Below are 19,561 nucleotides of genomic sequence, written 5' to 3'. Positions count from 1 at the left end.
TTTTACTTAAGTAGACATCTGACTGTAGTACTTTTACTTGTACTTGAGTAAAATTAAACGTTCCGTTTTGAGTGGATGGCGAGCGATGTGCGCTTCTCCACTAGCTTCTTCAGCTCGGATTAGCTCGATACGGAAACAACACATTCGGCCCATGGTTGGTGTGTGGTTAGCACTCTCGCCTTTGCAGCAAGAATGCCTGAGTTCCTGGGTTCAAACCCCGGTTGGAACAACTTGAGCCCCAGTTGGAACACAAGCCTTTCTGCAAGGAGTTTGCATGTCCTCCCCGTGGGTGCGAGGGTTTTACCCAGGTTCCCCGGCTTCCTCCCACAGTTCCAAAAAAAATGCGATGTATGTATGTATGAAGGATTGTGGTGGTCGGAGGGGTCGTTTGGCGCACATTGGCAGCCACGCTTCTGTCAGTCTGCTCCAGAGCAGCTACTGGCTACCTGGCCGGTAGTGAGAATGTGTTGATTAATAATAGCCAATTTGTAAAGCGCTTTGGGTGTCTAGAAAAGTGCTCTAGAAATGAATAATGAACAATAATAATAATAATAATAACAATTTCAATAGGTTCCTCGCCACCTTTGTGTGCGAGGTCCCTAATAAACCTAGTCTGCGTTGAAGAACGGCTCTTTATTCACAGAACCCACCCACCTCTCTGACGTCACATTACGCGAACTTCTCGTACCTCCTACAAGCACACATGCACAGCTCCTCACACAAACACACACCAGGTTTAGCTAAAATTATATTTTGGCTTGAACAAATAATATATATAATAAATATTGTGTCTTGAAATTGCAGTGAGCTGTATTGCAATTTAGATAAATTTCGATTAATTGTTCAGCCCTACACTACAGTATATGCCATATGTTGATAAGAGTATTAAAATGAGGAAAAATAATGGTACAAAAAGAAATCAAGGGACATTAGAAAAGATAAAAATGTCAATCGCAATTAAATATTTTAATCGTTTGACAGCACTAATATATATATGTATGTATGTATATATATATATATACATACATACATACATACATACATATATACGTATACATATATATATAAACATATATATATATATATATACGTATATATATATATATATATATACGTATATATATACATATATATACATATACATATATATACATATACATATATATACATATACATATATATACATATACATACATATACATATATATACATATACATACATATACATATACATATACATACATATATAGTATTGTATAATAGATGTGTCAGTAAACCAATCTTCAAAAAACTTAAGTCTCCTCTTAATTCAGAATCAGACACACGTGTGCTCAGCACATGCATCAACACTCACCATGTGGGCTGGTGTCTGAAGTGAACTCCATCCCAGGCACTGTGGTGGTCTCTGCCTCCAGGGTGTAAATATCCTCATCGGTATACGTGTCTAGCGTGGGGGTTTCTGGAAAAGGGGCTGTGCCATTGTGGTCTCCCTTCACCTCCACAGTGGGAGGAGGGTGAGGCTCCATGCTTGGTGTAGCCTGAGGGGCATCGGTTGGAGCTGGAGGTGGGGGAGGGGGCACAGGTAACACCCTGACAGTGGCATTGGGACCGATGGGTTGCGTGTCCTCACCTTCATCTGGACTTGAGGCTGTGGTGGTGGTTGTTAATGTTGTTAAAGGGATGACTGCGGAGGGGAGTGTTGTGGGTGGATCTGGGGGGGGCGGTATGTTTGCGACTGTCACATTGCGTAAGGATGCGGCAGGTACAGAAGTAATATTTGGAGGACCTGGGAAAAAAGGAAAAAAATATAAGGAATGACTTAATAAATTTTCACAGTAAATAAAAAGAGGTTGTGATGTTTGATGAACTTCGTACTTGTGACAGGGGCATCCTGGGTCGAGGCCCTGAGGGCTAGAGCGAGCAGCAGGAGCAAGGGACAGACACCCATTCTGCCCTACACAAAAAACAGGGACATTAGTTTGAAACAACAATGTAAAAACTCACTCAAATCTATAATAAAAAGACAATGAAAACATATTTATGTATCCAATATACAGTGCTTAAAGGAATACTTCACTGATTTGCATGTAGCTTTGTATTGCTAGAAAAGCAGTAATATTTTTTTTTTATGTGCTTCCCTCCCTCAGTTTTTCACTGAGCTGTAAAAAATCCGTTCTCCCTTTTCCAAGTGGACCCTACCAGGGCATCAAATGACGCGTAATGCCGCTCGCTCCGGCCGGACCAAGTTGCTCCAGATCCGGCTGGACGGGCAACGGGGAGAGTGGGCGCCGGCCCGGTGGATGAGGTAAACGAGATAAACGGCCGCCTCCGTATAAAGTGAGGATTTTGTTATATATTTATTTTTACCACCACATTTATCCATGTTTATATGTAACGCCAGCTGAGCTAACGCTAACAGGTACTTTGATTCGCTAACGCTATAATCATTGTTTTACAGACAGTCATATCACCTAACAGCTTACCATCACTTCGTGAAGTGGATCCAGACGGGAAAGACGATCGTCTTGTTTTACCTGCCTGTGTTGTTCAGAAGAACATACGCAGCTCATGAAAACAGTACTGTGTCTATGAAGACTGTTGATAATAAGTCAGATTTTTCTTTTTAGGACTATTAATATTAAAAATGTATGTTGTAAATATATGTTGTGGTTTATTTTCTAGCCCTTAGTGTTCCTCCATTACAGTATTATTAGATGAAAAGTGCTTTAATTTGGAGAAAAGGGTTGATAAACACTTCAGAATTAGAGCTTCTTTGTTTATTGATGACACCTGCATCATTTGTATTGTGTAAATCTAACTTGTCTAGTATAGTAATATAACAAAATCAGTTACTATTCAGCTTCCTTCCACAAGTCTTTACTTTACACAAGTGTACAAATGCATGCAGGGTGTGAAGGTGAAAAAAATAACTTTATTATTCACAAAGGAAAATGTTTTACCATCATATTCAAGAGTACAAATTAAAATCAACAAGGATCCAAATCTAAAAGCATGTCTAACACAATATGCAAACAAAAAATAAATAATGAAACATGTAGAGCGGTGTCAGAATCTGATGTGGGACAGCTGGAGGAGTCACAGTGGTGAAGAGGAGCAGAGATGGATGCTGTGAAGTGTTTCTCCAAGACTTGATTAAACTGTGCTTCAACTGTAAAGGACAAGGAATATAATTACACATAAAATATGAACAAAGATTTCACTTTTTTCAGAAAAACAAACCTTTCAGCAAAATATACCAACTGGGTGAGCTGTGAACATTATAATGTTGTCTATATAGGCGTCTTGAACAAACATGAATAAGAATAAAACATTTGAATAACACTGACATTATTCTCCAGAGAAAACAGGTTGACTTTACTTTGCTAACAGATTACGTGTATATAACGTGTGTGTAATTGTCTATCAAACTTTACCTTTACAACTTTGTCGCTTCACTGCCGACAACTATATCACATCGTATACTATGAGCAGAAATAGAGTGGAATATTATCGTCAGTCTTACCTCTCAGTGACGTCTTCCTGCTCGAAATGGAGACTGTGAACCCTCTGTTTCCAGGTTTGTCTTCGGTGAAGAAGCTTAGCATTAGGGATGCACCGATTAATCGGCCAGTGACCGGAACCGGCCGATTTTCACGTGATCGGTGGCAATCGGCGACCGGCCGAGTGGTAGAGTGTAGGGTTGGGCGGTATATCGGTTCACACCGAATACCGTTTTTATTTTCGTTATGATATTCATTTTTAATATACCGCCATTCCGGTGTATTTGATTACACAACAGCCGCGCAGCCGCGACGCTGCTGTCTGCTTTGCGAGTGAGCGCTCTGCATGTAAACGTTTCATTAATGTTTATATATTTGTTTCAATCACTGAAAAACACACAAAAATATATATATTTCTGTATGCTGTAAAGGGGTTTTAAAAATTGAAATCGGAATCGGCTAAAATCGGTATCGACAGGTCAAACTTCTTGAAAAATTGGAATCGGCCCCAAAAATGGCAATCGGTGCATCCCTACTTAGCATAGCCGACTTAAAGCTTTCACCGCTCTGAATCTCAAATATTGGGAACTTACTGCTTGTCCTTTCGTTGTTTTTACTGCACGTCCCAGTACAATTTAGCACCATAGAAAAAAAACCTGTGTAATTTGCAGGTCCGTAATGTATTCGCCAACTAATTCATCAAGGCGTGAGTTGTGTAAAGTTTACTATCCGCATCACTGTGGTAATGGAGGCGAGGCAGCGCTGCATTGAGAGTTCCAGCCGGAAGTGAGCGCGGCACGCAGAGCATTCTGGGAGTTGTTGACGTTTGTGTACTTGAGCGTTAAATACATTATTCTGCCTTTCTCGGCCAAGAAGGCACTTTCTTCAAATATGATTTCACATTTCTACTCCATAGATGACCCTTTTTTAATAGACATTCAACTTCCCAGTGGTGAAATGTCTCTTTAACAAATTTATTAGACCACCACCCAAAGCCATAATTGAACAGCATTGACAGTTATCAAAATCCTTGTTTATGTTTATGTATAATACACCAGTATGTAGAAGCTCTTTAACCAATGTTATTTTTATAATCTAATTATTATTGTGATCCATGAATTTTAAAATGTACTGTAAAACAGAACAAATAGTAAAGCAATAGGGATGTGAATCTTTGGGTGGCTCACAATTTGATTTGATTCCGATTCTTAGGGTCACGATTCGATTCAAAATCGATTCTCGATTCAAACGATTCTCGATTCAAAAATTGATACAATGCATAGTGTGTTAAGGCAAATGATGGCGTCAAAACAATTTTGTTTGTTTCAAGTTTGTATAAGATAATGTGATCACACAAAGGCAAACTTATGACAAAAGTTAACATTTATTCATTCAAAACAAATAAAAACTTACTTACTGTACAAAAAATAACTTGCATAAATAAAAGCAAGGCTAGCTGCCTCTTTCTCCCAGAAATTACAAAAAAAAACTGTACACAAATAACACAAACTGGTGTTTTGTATGGTTTTTCAAAATATAAACTTAAAAAAAAGAAAATAATAATAATAATAAAAAAAGAAAAAAGAAATATATATATAATTTTTTTTTTTTTTAAATTTAGTTTTGAAGTTTATGAAGTTTATAGGGGTGGGGTAAAAATCGATTCACATAGGAATCGCAATTCTAATCATCCACGATTCTGAATCGATTTTCCCCCCACCCCTATAAAGCACATGATTATTTCTTGAGTAAGTTTTTCAGTGTCCTTAAAGGACAAATTCAATTTAAAATCCTCCTTCTCACGTACAAAGCACTTAATGGTCAGGCCACTTCATACCTGAAAGACCTAGGTTACGTTTACACTAGCTGGATATTTTTTATAAATGGAGATTTTCTTCCCTCAGTTTTCCAAAATAACTTTGTGCACACATCATCGTTTTCAAAAAAGTTTCCGTTTATACTAATCCGCATAAATATGCTGTCCAGATCCATCATAACTACGCCAAGCCTGTGGGCGGCAGTGTAGGAAGAAGGAGAAAGCCATACAAGCCAATCAGAATCCTCATCAACAACAACGACTGACCTCTCACCCTCGATGTATGGGCGTAAGTATTCAAGTGACAGAGTGACAGCAGCGATGATCGCGACATCCCAAAATTCTCACGCCACTCCTCCGGGACAATAACCTCATTCTCAAAGTTCTCTTACCAGACAGCAGTCCACCCAGGTCGGACACAAAACTGGTGACGCTGACGTGGTCTGGCTCATGACAGAAGAAGTTCTGAAATTGCTGACCTCCGAGCCCTAACACGTCTCTGCTCCTCTACGTAATATAGGAGCTGAATTTGCAAATGCAAACATGTAAAAATTATCATAAGGTCACATTTTTGGAGCGTAGATTGCCTAAAACTCTGTTTTTCCCCGTTTACATGCAAACATGAGTTTTACTAAATCTTCACTTTTGCCAGAGTTTTTAGAAAGAATCGTTTTCAGAGGCGAAAACGCAAGGAAGCAGAGACGAAGAATGCAAAAATTTGGTGGAAACAGTTTCCAAAGTTTGGAACATTTCACTGAAAATAAACCAGCGAAACACACGTTAAATGCAATTCCATGGTAGCACTACGCTATGCACTAACACCTTAAACGCCGACACCCCAGAGCCGCTGTATCATCACGTACCGCAGAGAAGTGAGTTCACAGATAACGTTGATACCTCATAGATATTTTAATCACATGCTCATTTATTAATTAACCATCAACATATGATGCAAGTACATAATACGTCTGTGTCGTACGTCTATCAGTCGGAAAATCTTGGAAGAAGCAAGCTTAGTGAGCGCTAGTTCACCAATGTTAATGTGTACTTTACAGCAGTAATCGGTGAAGTACAGGCGGAGCTGCTTCGACTTACTTAATTTCAGCTCCTGTCGATACTAGCTTTTATAATGAATTGTAAACCTCTTTCACTTATCAACTGTGTGATTTGGAGCTTTGCTCAGACTGGCACACTCCTGACCGAAATTATCATCGTTTGCAAGTAAATCCTTGCGTTCCCTAAATACTCGCTCACGTCGGATTGCAGCATTTGCAGGGTGTTTATTTTTCATAAGTGTGTCTCTGATGTGCACATTACTCTGATGACCAGAGGCGCAGCTTGTGAACAGGCAAGGCAGGCAACTGCATGGGGTCCATAGCTGATAGGCGGCCCCTGACACTCGGAGCCTGGGGGCTGTTTTTACTGAAATGTGCAGTGACCAGGCGCATTATCATCCCCCTTAAAAAACAATGGGCGATTTGCAATGACATCTCAGTAGGAAACCTCCCTAAAGGGGCCCCACCTCACGTTAACCTGTGTGAAGTTATCGTTCTGCAAGTTGGAAAATGAAGAGGATTATTTACAGTGTAATGCATATCTTTTTTACTCAGTTTATACAGTTTTTTTTAAAGCTATTTACAGTATTTTATTGTTCTTTACATTTATATTCTCACATACTTTTAAATTACAAGGTATTTCCATGTTATTTCATTCATTTCGGAAAAAAAAAAAATATTTTGAACTCATACACTGTTCGTTGGTGTCAGATTATTTATAACATAATGGTGATGAACCCTGGTTGGAAGGGCCCCCTGGGAATTTTTGCTTAGGGTCCCTACAGACTCTAGAATCGCCTCTGCCGATGACTGCTTGTTTTCACATTATTAACAGTTTCCCAGCATCACCACTATGTGTCACCAAAGGAACAATAGCTGGAGAAACGTGCGTACGCCAGCCATGAAGTTGGCGTGGGCACCGCACATTTCCACGGTCATTTCACGTTTCATACATCTGAACGTGAGCGTGGAAAAGGACGTACGACGCGTTTTTGTACGTACGCAACCTTTGTACATGAGGCCCCTGGTCTCTTTCTTCTGTCTCTACCTCATCACCCTCTTGTCCTTCTCTTTACCCTTTCTGTCCACCACATCTCCTCTGTCCCCCATTTTTTCTTTCACCCCAATCGGCCGAGGCAGATGCTGCACATCTTTGAGTCTGGTTCTGTCAGAGATTTATTCTGTTAAAAGGGAGTTTTTTTCTCTCCACTGATGCCCGTGTTTGCTCATTGTGTGAATTGTCGCGTTTCTCTACTCTGCATGATGTTGTTTATGTGCAGTGCCTTGAGATAATGTATGTTATGATTGTTGAGAGGTAACACTCTTCAATCTGAAATTAAACTGGAATATTTAATGTATATTGTTACAGAGTGTAAAGTACCTGAGGAAACGAAGTTGGCATCAGTCACTCATTCGCACAGCGTGACCCTAGTAGGAAAAGAGAAGATATTTAGAATCAGAGGATTTCTCTTGTAACGCACACAAACATGTTTCTCAAAGATCAGTATCAAGCTAATAAACGGAGAACACCAGAAAAGACATGAACAGTCACAACCTCCTTAACATGAATTCAATTGGGTAATAATTTAAGGGGACAAATAAGATTGTTTTTTTAATGCAGCTTTAGGAGGTACTGACACAATCAGCATTGACTATGCTAATGGTGCGTTCCATTTGTAGTTGGAAATCACAATGTCAGTGGTCATGGGGTTGAGTTAGGATTCCAAGATGGCTTCCACTGAATAAACATTGCAATGTTTACCATTAATAGCACATCTGTATTTGTTTCACAGTAAATCAGTCGTACACATAGTACTGTTTCATTTTTTACCTTGCACATGGTGCTACACTGTTTGTGTGTGCAAAATACCTATCAAAAGAGCCATTTTTGGCCCCTCTACCCTAAATAAAATTCATCTGGAGCCGCAAAACCTATTTGACCCTCAAAATTAAGATAACACAGTGTATAGTTGTATATATAGTTATACTATATTCAGAGGGATTTGAATCTATCCAAGAGCTTATTTTTAGTATGTTTGACAGAAGTTTTTAATGCAAAAGGAGGTCATACAAGATACTAATTAAAACAGACAGAAATGGCAAGAGATGGGGAAGAGAAAGCAGTGGAAATGCTTTGATATAAATAATTATTTTCTATTGAGCTACAAATGAAAAATAATAAAATAAAAGGGGCTTTTATCTGTAATTTCAATCTGTATTTTTTTTTTTCAAAGCTCCGCGGGTTGCCGACCCCCGATCTAGCCCAAGACAAATTTCCATTACAAATTTGTAATGGAATATGTCTGTTTTCATGAACTACACTGTATTTTCTTCTTTCTTGCAAAAAATAGAAAAGGTCAAGAGCACTGTCTGTGATGTTCTCCAGTGAACGGCTTTGACAGAAGAAATATTGTGATGTGTATACACAGGATTTGTGAGGAGGTCGCACACAGTAGAATAATACAGTTGCGCAAGTCATCGTTATCGAAATTTACGACGATAATCAACGTCATTTTGTCCATGTCGATATCTTCGATAATTTAAAAAAAAGAAAATAAAAGTTGTTTTTGGCTGTGTGTTTATGTAGGCAGGCTACTGGCATGTTACCAGCATGTTCATGTCTCATTAAGACACTCAGCTGTGTACAGCGTGTGTAGGCACGTGACTCCACGCCCTCTGTAACAAGCGAAAGAGACTGTGAGGAAAGATGAAGTGGCAACCGCGGCGGGTGTGCTAGCAGTTTTGCCAACTTGCCGACTTTGTCGCTAAATCTGGTGACTTTCTGACTCCTACTAGCTTTTTTTTTGTCAAAAGCGACTTGTGACAAATCTCCAGACTTTTGGTGTTATTGGAGACTTTTGTGGTGTTTGGAAACGTGTGAGAGCACGTATCCCTCTCAACAAGCAGCGGGTGCTGCCCGAGCCCAATTTAAACCCAACAATTTTTTAATACGTGAGCCGTAAATGTACAGGAACTGATTCTTTCCTTTCTTAGTTAAGTTGAGCTCGGCAGCGAGCGTGGAGTGAAAATGCCGCGTTCTGTGAATCACTCGTGAAGTCGTTCGCCAGCGCCGTCACTCACTCGTGAATCCTCGGCAAACAACGCCAGCCAACGTGCGCAGAGCAGAGGGAGTGACTAGTAAGAAGTTCTGTGTCTGCCGTGCTGCTGTGATTCGTTCGCGCTGTCAGTCACTGACTCAGTCATGATCGCGAACGAACTGACACAGAGAGCTGGTGAACTGTGGCTGAGGACATGAATCTCGCTCGCGCTGTCACTCACCCACTGACCCGTGCACGTACTGACACTAGTGTTGTGTCGGTCATGAATGATTAGTTTGAAAGAAGTTCAGTTGAGCTCAGCAGCGAGCATGTACTGACACACACTGAACTGTGGCTGTGGACGTGAATCTCGTTCGTGCTGTCACTCACTCACTGACCCGCGGCGAGAACGTACTGCACTCAAGGAGGATGTGAGTCATGTGGCAGGGCTGAACGATTGGGTGAACTAATCTTTTGAATGAATCATTCAAATGAATGGATTCTAGTGATTCAATACTCTCAAATGAACTGCCGATCCCATCACTAAACAACAGTCTTTCTCTCTCGGACGCCATTGCTCACTGTAGCCAAAAACAACCTTGCGTAGCGACCCATACTGATCAGGCTGGAAATTGCAGTGCGTATCCATCACCAAGACGGAGAAGTATGTAGGTTCGAGGGGTCTCCGTGGTTACGCAGTTGGATAACCCATTACACAGTTGGAGAGGTATAATGTGGCCTTAAGACAGTCTTTAACAACAGGAAACTCAACTTTGTAAATCACTCACTCTTCCACACTAAAGACCATGAAGAAAATCAGTGATTTTAAGTCACAGCACATAGGAGCTGTTTATCCACTACTGCCTCCTTCAGTAATTGCAAATTTGTGTTATTTTTTTGCTTTCGTTGTCTGAAATCCTTTATTTGGTTTACAAACAACAGAGAAGCAGACCAGCAGCACATATGTCCCTGCAATTTAAAATCGCTGATTTTCTCCATGGACTTTGGTGTAGAGAATGTGAGCAGTTTAGAAAGTTCCAGTTCTGTTTCCAGACAGAAAATTATGGGCTGAAATATGTGCCACCAGAAACTGAATTTGAATCGTTTATATTTGAATTGCTAAACTTGAATAATTGCATTAAAAAACTGAATTTGAATCACAAAATTTGAATTTGTATTGTTTAATTTGAATTATTGCATTGAAAAACTGAATCTGAATAGTATAATTTGAAATTGAATTATTCAAATTCAACACTTCATATCTCTTCACATTCGGTTCTCACGATTCAAATTCAGTTCTCACAATTCAGATTCAGTTCTCAAAATTCAGATTCTGCGGCAGACATCCGGTTAGTTCAAGGATGAAGGAAGAACAATCGAGCGCAGATACAGGATAATCGCTTTGGTTTTTCACCAGAACACAGCAGCAGAGAAAACAAACTCTGAATTCATTTGGAATTCAAAAATGTGGTTTGAGTATTAAGATGTGATGTATTTATAGTTTGGCAGCGACTTTGTAGGAGGTGATCAGCTCCGCCTCAGCGGGCGCTCGGTTCGTGCAGTGCCCGGCACAGAGCAGCTTTATCTCGTCCTGCCCTGTTGAAACGATCCGCTGGCTCAGAAGGCTCCGTCATTAGATATTTGCCGGATCGACAGATTTGTTGTTCACGCGTTACTTTCTTTTCTAATGTAAACGTGTTGACCTGACAGTTTGAAAGTCTGTATAGTATGAATGATTTATTTATTTTAACTTTGAATGTCAGCTGAGATAGGCACAGCACCCCCACGACCTTTAATGAAGCTTAGCACTGCCACCCACCATTCAAACAGTACAACACTGAAGTTACGCTGCTGTTCCAATTGAAGAGATGTGTTGTAGGATGTGCCTTAACACTAATGTGTAACCTAGACAGCTTTGAGACATGGAGAGTGTGTGAATGAGTGCGTGCGCGAAGTCGAGGCACGGCGCGCGAGCGAGCTAGCCCATGAGCGGAAGTCGGGTTTTTGTTTACATGTGTGCCGGTGAATGAATACTGACGGCGACCGGAGCAGATAGTGAGCGTGTTGAATGTTACTGTGCAATCAGTTAATAAAGCCGAATTCTCTTCAGCAAAAACGGCCTGTCGTGTGTGCCATCAGGAGATAAAGCAGGAAAGGTTAACAGACGAATGAATTAATAATGTGTTTGTTGTGATTTCAACCTACTAGAGCTGCTAGGGCTGGGCGATTAATCGAATTTTAATCGGGATTTTGATTCTAGCTTGTCACGATCATAAAAACATTGTAATCGAAGAAAATCAATAAATGCGTCATGTATGTAAATTGCTATGCTATAAAAACACATTGAATGAACCAGTGTTACGTGCAGCTGCAGCAAGAGTGTGACTTGTGTGTATCAATAATATGAGGAGCGAGCGATTGAAAACATGGCAGAAAGGTAACAAAGGTAGGAAAATATGAGTTATCTGGAAACATTTGGCTTCAATGTGACGGACATTGAGCAAACGATTCAAAGTTTCTCGCGCTGTCGTGTCTGCTCCTGAAGGCAACACGACCAACTTCATTTCAATCCCTTAAAGTTCAGCCATGAAGTGGTCTATGACCACGCGATAAAGCTCGTCAGCCAGCGCCAACGCAACACAGTCCTCTATTAAGGACACTCTTTATAATGTGTCCCATAATATCCCACCACATCCCACAGACATCAAGAGATAGTGGAGGCTGTGACGTTAATTAAAAAAATATGGTAGCAAAGGACATGTAAGCATCAGTACCGTAAGCAACCGAGGATTGAAGACACATGTTAAGACTTTGGACAAACGTATATGGAGTGTAGCATTGTTTTGTTTTTGAAAAAGAAGAGCATTTTGTTTTGATTTGGTCCTGTGTTATTAGTGATGTATTGTTTTTATTGCTATCATTATTTTAATTTACTATTATTATTTAACTTGTTTACGTGTTACTAATTTATTTTTGACTGTTCTTTTAACCTCTTCTTCCCTGACCCTCCTTTTGGAGTCCCTGCTCGAAAATGACATGCCCAAACTAAATAGAGTAAACTTATGCAGTTACAAGCTCTATGTGGATTATCTTGGTATCAAAATAAAGATACTACTTGTGAGATTCCACCAGAGGTGTACGTTTCACTGTAGATGTCACTGTGTCAGAGTAAATGTACATGGAACACAGCATAAATGAAGGATTTTTTTTCTCTCGCCTAAAAAAATATTGCATTTTAAAGCAAATATCACCTTTAAAATATGCAGTAGGAGCTTAAAACACATGGAGGTCATGTAACAACATGTGGACATGAGCTGTGCAAAGTCTGATGCTGCTGAAATAAAGCAGAGTGAAATTACAGCGGTTTTGGTAAAGAGATGTCTGGGCGTTCTCACTTTTGGCTCAGCTTGGCACCATCTGTGCCATTTGAGATTTCTTAGGTACCAAATTATTAAAAACCAATTAAATTTTATTTATATGTCACTACAGGTCTTAAAAGAACTTGTTTTGAAATAAAGTATAATAACTCGCCTAAAATCGATGCTCCCTGTGCGGTGTGTAATAACAACTCTGTGGCTCTGAAGTGTCTTCAGTTACGCAGCGCCATAGCTCTGGCTTATCTTGGTCAATTTGGGTGATTGACAGCTCGTTTTAAACCTCTAAACCGGTAGAATCAAATGAGTGTGAATCACTTCATAAGCAAGTCAAAAGTACATAAATGCGTATGACGCATTTGTGCGGAAATTCGCCTTTCTCTAATCAGAATGATCTAACATCGCTCTGGAAAGATCAATCAGACCGGGATTTGTCCCCAAAGCATGCTGGAAAGTGTAGTTCTTCATTAGAAGTGGTTTTGTTCCAGTGGAAATAACTTGTTTTGATAAACAGCAAAGGTAAGACAACATTTCTGCTTGTATTTCTTGAAAGTCAGTTGTTGTTTTGCTCTTATTTTGGGGCTGAATCCGTGAATCCTCGTCGTACATTGATAAAAATGGTGCCGCTGGAATCTGTAGATTCTCCGCTGTCCAGTCGACACGTGTTTTTTTATGTTTACATAATCAAGCTGATGCTCCGGTGCCGCTTTTCAATGTGTGCACTGTAACCTTTTTTTGCTCCTGCTGGTTTGATCCATTGGTGTTTTAATTGTGTTTCGTGAACATAAGAATGGTTGATATGAGCTTTTAGCTGAGTTTCTGACCTTTCTGTGGGTATGCAGCATGTCTGTGTTTGATAAAGTTAGATATGGTTTTATGACGTTTTTGTTGCTGCGTGTGACGGGGGCAACCGCGAAGAAGAGGTTAAGTAAGGAATGGTACTTTTAGAAATCATAGTATTGAGCAATTGTATGATAAGTCGGATGAGCCTTTTGTTAAGTTCTTCTGAAGAGTTTCAAGAATCTATTAAAATGTGTTTTTGTTTGTGTCCCTGCAGGCAGACATGTTTTCATTGAGATGAAGCGTCCATGTTTGAGGCTGAGCTGGGGTTGGCACAGTGCAATCAGTACCTGCTACGATCACACTTTAAAAAGCATCAACTCACACTTTTATGGTATGCTTAGGGCTGGGCGGTATACCAGTTCGCACCGAATACCGTTTTTTTTTCCCGTTACAATATTAATTTTTCATATACCGCCATACGGGCGTATTTTATTACACAGCATCCGTGCAGCCGCGGCGCTGCTGTCTGCTTTGCGAGTGAGCGTTTGATTAATGTTTATATATTTGTTTCAATCACTGAACGAAGCATGTCATATTTGGGACAAGAGTCGGGACCTAAATCACTTGCACAAAACTTTTGATCAGCACTCAGCATTTGTTTGTTTGTCATTTAAACCAGTATGAGCAGAGAGCGTGAAGCCTTGTTGGCACGGGGAGAGAGAGAGCGAGAGCAAGTGCGAGAGAGTGAGGTCTGCGCTCTTGGTCATTAGTTCATTTACTTATTTTTGTGTAGGTAATATGTTTTGAAATATGTTTAAACTTAAATAAACTACATCTACTGTTATTGACGTCATGCTGTCATCAACTGACAGTCTGGCTGATTGAAAGCCCCCAGATGCAGCGGATGCAAATACTATGAGAATATATTCGAATATCTGTGATTTTTTTAGAGGGAATATTCGAATATAATTTTTGAGCAATTTTGACAGCCCAAGTAAGCAAGTCTTGGAATATCAAGAATGCATGAAGTTAAGGTCGGCCCCCTCCACAACGGCAGGTAACACAGGGAATTTTTATAATGTTGATTTGCACAGTCTGTATTTTGACTGTAATTAGGGTTCGAGCACAACTGTGCAAGAAATCGCATTTTTGAGGCCTTTCCCATGCCCCAAAAACTCACAGATTTTTGCGACGGCATCAATGCTGGTGAAAATTTACGTATTTAAAAGATTCAGTGAAAAAGCGAGGAAAATTGGAAGTGGGAAGGGCCAACAAGCGTGGCACCCCCTGTCCAAATTCACTCTGAACACCACTATTATCATCATGCACGAAAATCGGTACACGTGTAGAAGGTCAGGACGAAGAAAAAGTGACATTATGTCCATGATCCAAACGCAACAGGAAGGCCGCCATCTTGGACTGAACAGCCATTTTTGGGCGTTTTTGGCAAATTTGCTACAATGCTACAAAATCTATCTAGTCCTACATTTTTTGAGCAAACACCTTCAAACTTGGTGAGGTTGCGGTGGACCAGTTGAGGAACGGAGTTTTTTTAAATTTCGCACGAGACACGGGGCACCAAAGTTGACCCAAGTATAACTTTTACAGATACCATCTTTTCACACTCAAAATTACTGACTGCACTCAAAACACATGGTAGATGATGCATGTACAATATGATGATGAATATTTAGCTGAGTGACAAGAAATACAATATTTGATAGTTCATGATGTACTACTGTATTATTTATTCATTTATTTGGTAGGGGGGATATTTTCTCCAAAGTGAAGACTTTTCTGTTTTTTCATGACTGTGAGAAGCATATCTTTGGTATATGGAGTATTTTGCATTGTTTTTATATGACACTGCCTCAGGCTCTGGAAACTGGAACATTCTTTTGACCACTGAAAATGTTCTAAACTCCTTAAAAGAGTTTTGTTACAAAAATGTGTCAGTTATCTGGTGTGTGTGTGTGTGTGTGTGTGTGTGTGTGTGTGTGTGTGTGTGTGTGTGTGTGTGTGTGTGTGTGTGTGTGTGTGTGTGTGTGTGTGTGTGTGTGTGTGTGTGTGTGTGTGTGTGTGTGTGTGTCAGTATTCATCGCCAGAGCATGACCAAAAAATAATTAGTGTCACATTTAAACCCTGCAGTGACAGTGAATCAGCATTTAGGACACTCTTTAGTCAATGATATGAGGATGAGCTACCAGAGGACAGACAGAAAGCATAATGTAGGCTGGATGATTGACAGTATTATTTCCACAGGCTGAGGCTGTTGCCTGATTGATGTGTAATAATCTCAGGACCTAATCCCAAGGTCCTGACCCTGGAATAATCCAGCCGTTCTGCCTCTGTTTATAGAGCTCCTTTCCACCAGAAACTGATGCTTTACATCACAGATTATCATATCAGTATGCAGTGGATAAATTGGGTGATAAAAGCTGCCGTAGTGCCAGTTACCAATCTTCTTCTGCTGTTTTAAAATGAGCCCCATCACTGGAGTAGTTACACTCACTCTGGTTTTAGCACAGGATAGAACGGCTCTGACTGCGGCCTGAAATAGTGCGTAATGAGCAAGTCTATTAACCTAAAAAAATTGATGCTATCCTTCTCTCTATCAAATCGTACATTCAGCCAGCAAATGCCTCCACAGCATGATTCACGCAACAGGAAATATAAGATGGTAGTCTTATAAAATCACAATGCCTCTATTTTTGTTTGACACTCGGTGACTGAAGAAGCTGGTGACAGAAATAATTTTCAAATGTTTTTTTTTTAAGGCTGCAACTAATTATTATTTTCATAATCGATTAATCTGTTTAGTTTCTTCCATAAAATTTCAAAAAATCTTAATCAGTGTTTTCCAAACCTGAAAATGATGATGTTCTGAAATGTCTTATGTTGTCCGTGATTAAGGGGCAGGCTTTTAGCCAGCGGGACGCCCTGTACTGAAAATAATAAGAAATTAGACACCCTACTTTTAAGCAGGGCGTCCTAAAGACGGCCTACATTTCCCCCGGTAACCACCGAAACGACGTTGTGATGACGCCTGCAAAAATATCGGCCAGCACGTGCCTGTCTATACCCACTTAAGGTCTGTCCAAGACCAGTTTGGAACATTAATAAAACCATTCCAACAAGATGCGAGTACATGGTGGAATAGCACCTATTAAATGCTGGAAAAGTCTCTGCAAAAACGAAACGTGGCTGCAGAGCAGCGCAGATTATGAACTTCCCGTGACAGAACTCTCTTCTCTATCTTTGAGCAGTTAATTAAAGACATGAGCTGATCTGATGCATCTGTTATGCCCTTAATTACAGCACTAAAGCGTCTTCTACACAAAGATTGAGACCACAGAATGAAAACAATGAAAAGTGCGCTCTTGAGAATCTGTCAACACGTTTTACTAAGATCATTGCGACTGTACTCGATCCTCGTCATAAAGATCATTATGTATGTGTCATATATTGATGTGTGGATCAGAGTTGTATACGGAGAGTCCGCTTACAGCGGCGCACAATGCAGGAGAGGGAGAAGAGCATAGTCAGCATGGGTGGTGAGCAGTAAAAAAGGGGAGGGTTGGGACACCCTCTAAAAAAATTCTAAGATTATTTACAAAACTGACATCATGTTCTATTGTAGAAGACCTGACAATAGCGATTGAGACCTTTAACTCCACGGGAAAGTTTTTTTACTGATGCTGGCCACCAGGCTTTACCTTGTTTTAGCGGTTTATTTGCACTTATGTAAGATTTGTGGCAATGGTTTTGTATTTATATAGCTCTTTTCCAGTCTTGATGACCACTCAAAGCTGCTGTACACTACAGTTTCCATTCACCCATTCACACACATTCACTCACACTTTCATACAGTGCATCACAGTTTCTATCACTCATCTCTCATACCCATTCACACAGCAACGTGGAGTTAAGTGTCTTGCCCAGGCTTGTAGAATAGCGGAGCAACAACCTTCGAGTAGAAAGACGACTCGTTCTCCCACTGAGCCACCAGCAACTGCCACTGTGCTTTAGTCATGGAAAAAGTGCCTGGTACCCAAAGCAGTCAAGCCATGCCGAGCCGAGTAGTGCTAGAACTCTATAGTGTAAAAGCACCAGATGACTTCTTTTCTCAACCAGTTGAGTTGGCCCCCTAGTGGCTATTTAATACACTACCATTCAAAAGCGTGGGGTCACTATCCTTATTTTTGAATGAAAAGCACGTTTTTAACATTAAATTAATCAGAAATACCCTCTATACATTGTTAATGTGGCAAATATATATATATATTGTTATGTATATAGTGGGCAATAGGACGGTACCTTTATGTCATAAATTAAATTGCTTCTTTCCACCCCTGTCATTTCTTTATGGACCTAAAAAATTGCTTGTTTGGGGTGAATTAGTGTAATACTGCTGGGTTTATTGGGCAAAAAGGGCTGTGATATATAAAGGATACGAATGGTATTTTCAAATAAACAAGCATTTTTTTTTTATAAAGCAAGCTTTTCTTAATGAATGCATGACTCATTGTTTTCTACATGCCATCCAGGGAAGCTTGGTGACGTGTCACAGTGTTGGTGTAACAGATATGAGGCCGTGCTGTTGCTAGCCAGAACCTCACAGATGCTGCTGGAGCCCTGGAGCGTTTTTCCTAGAGACAGTGCAGAACCAACAGTATGACTCTGCAGAGATGCACCTTAATGTGTTTTAGCCGCCTGAGAAGCAGCACTCTTCCTGTGAGTGTGTTTGTGTAAATGTGTGGGATTCTTTTCTGAGACGAGTGAGTTGGTAAAGGAAATCATTAATTTAATGCTTTTATTTGTGCCACTTTTAGGTTTTCTGTCACTTAACACTGCACTAGGTAGGATAATGCGAAAAACTGTTGATTGTTGAGTTGATATTGATTATAAGGTTCAGATTTTTGGATGTCAGCTATCTGTTCCGAGCCCCTATCAGCAGATGAGCATGGGCAGACACAATTGTTTCACACACAACAGATGACCAGGGCTGCGTACTGGCAAGTATCTGGTGAAATGATAGACAACCAAATACAGAGCTGATGACAAGATATACTGCAATATATAGAAATACATTATGCAAGGAGGTGTATTGTAATATTTCCCCCAAATGATCAACTTTCAAGAAAAAAAAAAAACACTCAGTTAAAATAAGTGTTATACTGTATGTATAAACAGTGTAAAGTGTTCTGGAAAGAGGGGGACTAACTAACAGTCAGAGTATGGATGTAACACTTTGATCGATTATTAAATGATTACTAAATTAATCGCCATTTATTTTATCAATAAATTAAAAATCTCACTATTTTTCAGCTCCTTAAATGTAAATATGTTCTGGTTTCTTTGCTCTGTAAAGCCAAGAAATCAATTATAATGAATAATTCTTGTTTGTGGACAAAAACATTTTTTTTTACCACAGTTTGCCATGTTGGATATTAGCAACAAGTCCAATATTGTGCATTCGTAGTTAGTTGTAGTCTTAAATCAGAGGGTAAAATAAAACAAAAACAGTTCTTCAATGAATAAATCACACCATGAAATAGTTTGGTATATGACCGGAGGCGATCTGTGTTTCAGCTTCTCATCAGAAGTTACCACCAACCACTTTAACACACGTGAAAACATACATCACCTGACCATTCAGGTTCAATGAGCATGAATGTGTTGGTGTTAACAGTGGACGGATTGTCTATGCTGGGTTTTAAAAAGCGCAGGAACATGAACCCTCCCACTCAGGTTGGTCTGAGCAGTAGTCAGCTGTGTTTTCACTGGAATGATTGCTTAAGGTTGTCATACAGTCAGAATCTCATTTATCCCATGCCACGAGCAAGGCCTTCTATAATAATTCAGTCAGAGACCGTTCAGTTATGAGATGACAATGAGGTGAAACTGATACTGAAGTAAATGTCAACAGAGATTTTTTCCACAGCTTATTGTTGAGCTGTGGATAGAGTTTGACAAACATTTTTTTTCTATGGCC

At 39.9% G+C, this 19,561-nt stretch overlaps 1 protein-coding gene across 1 annotated transcript in view; it reads right to left on the bottom strand.

Moving 5' to 3' along the window:
• Positions 1–19,561, bottom strand: part of ptpra (protein tyrosine phosphatase receptor type A) — a 99,417-nt gene that overhangs the window by 41,413 nt on the left and 38,443 nt on the right. Inside the window, exons 2-4 of the mRNA XM_083906248.1 lie at positions 7,753–7,799; positions 1,876–1,954; positions 1,355–1,786 (exon numbers count right to left, since the gene is read on the bottom strand). Coding sequence (XP_083762374.1) covers positions 1,355–1,786; positions 1,876–1,954; positions 7,753–7,773 — 532 coding nt within the window. The 5' untranslated portion in view covers positions 7,774–7,799. The remainder of the gene's footprint in view (positions 1–1,354; positions 1,787–1,875; positions 1,955–7,752; positions 7,800–19,561) is intronic.

This window comes from Microchirus variegatus (genome assembly GCF_963457635.1).
Source record: "Microchirus variegatus genome assembly, chromosome: 19".
NCBI lineage: Eukaryota > Metazoa > Chordata > Actinopteri > Pleuronectiformes > Soleidae > Microchirus > Microchirus variegatus.
The sequence above is the reverse complement of the archived record's forward strand: the minus strand, read 5'-3'. Positions and strand labels throughout refer to the sequence as shown.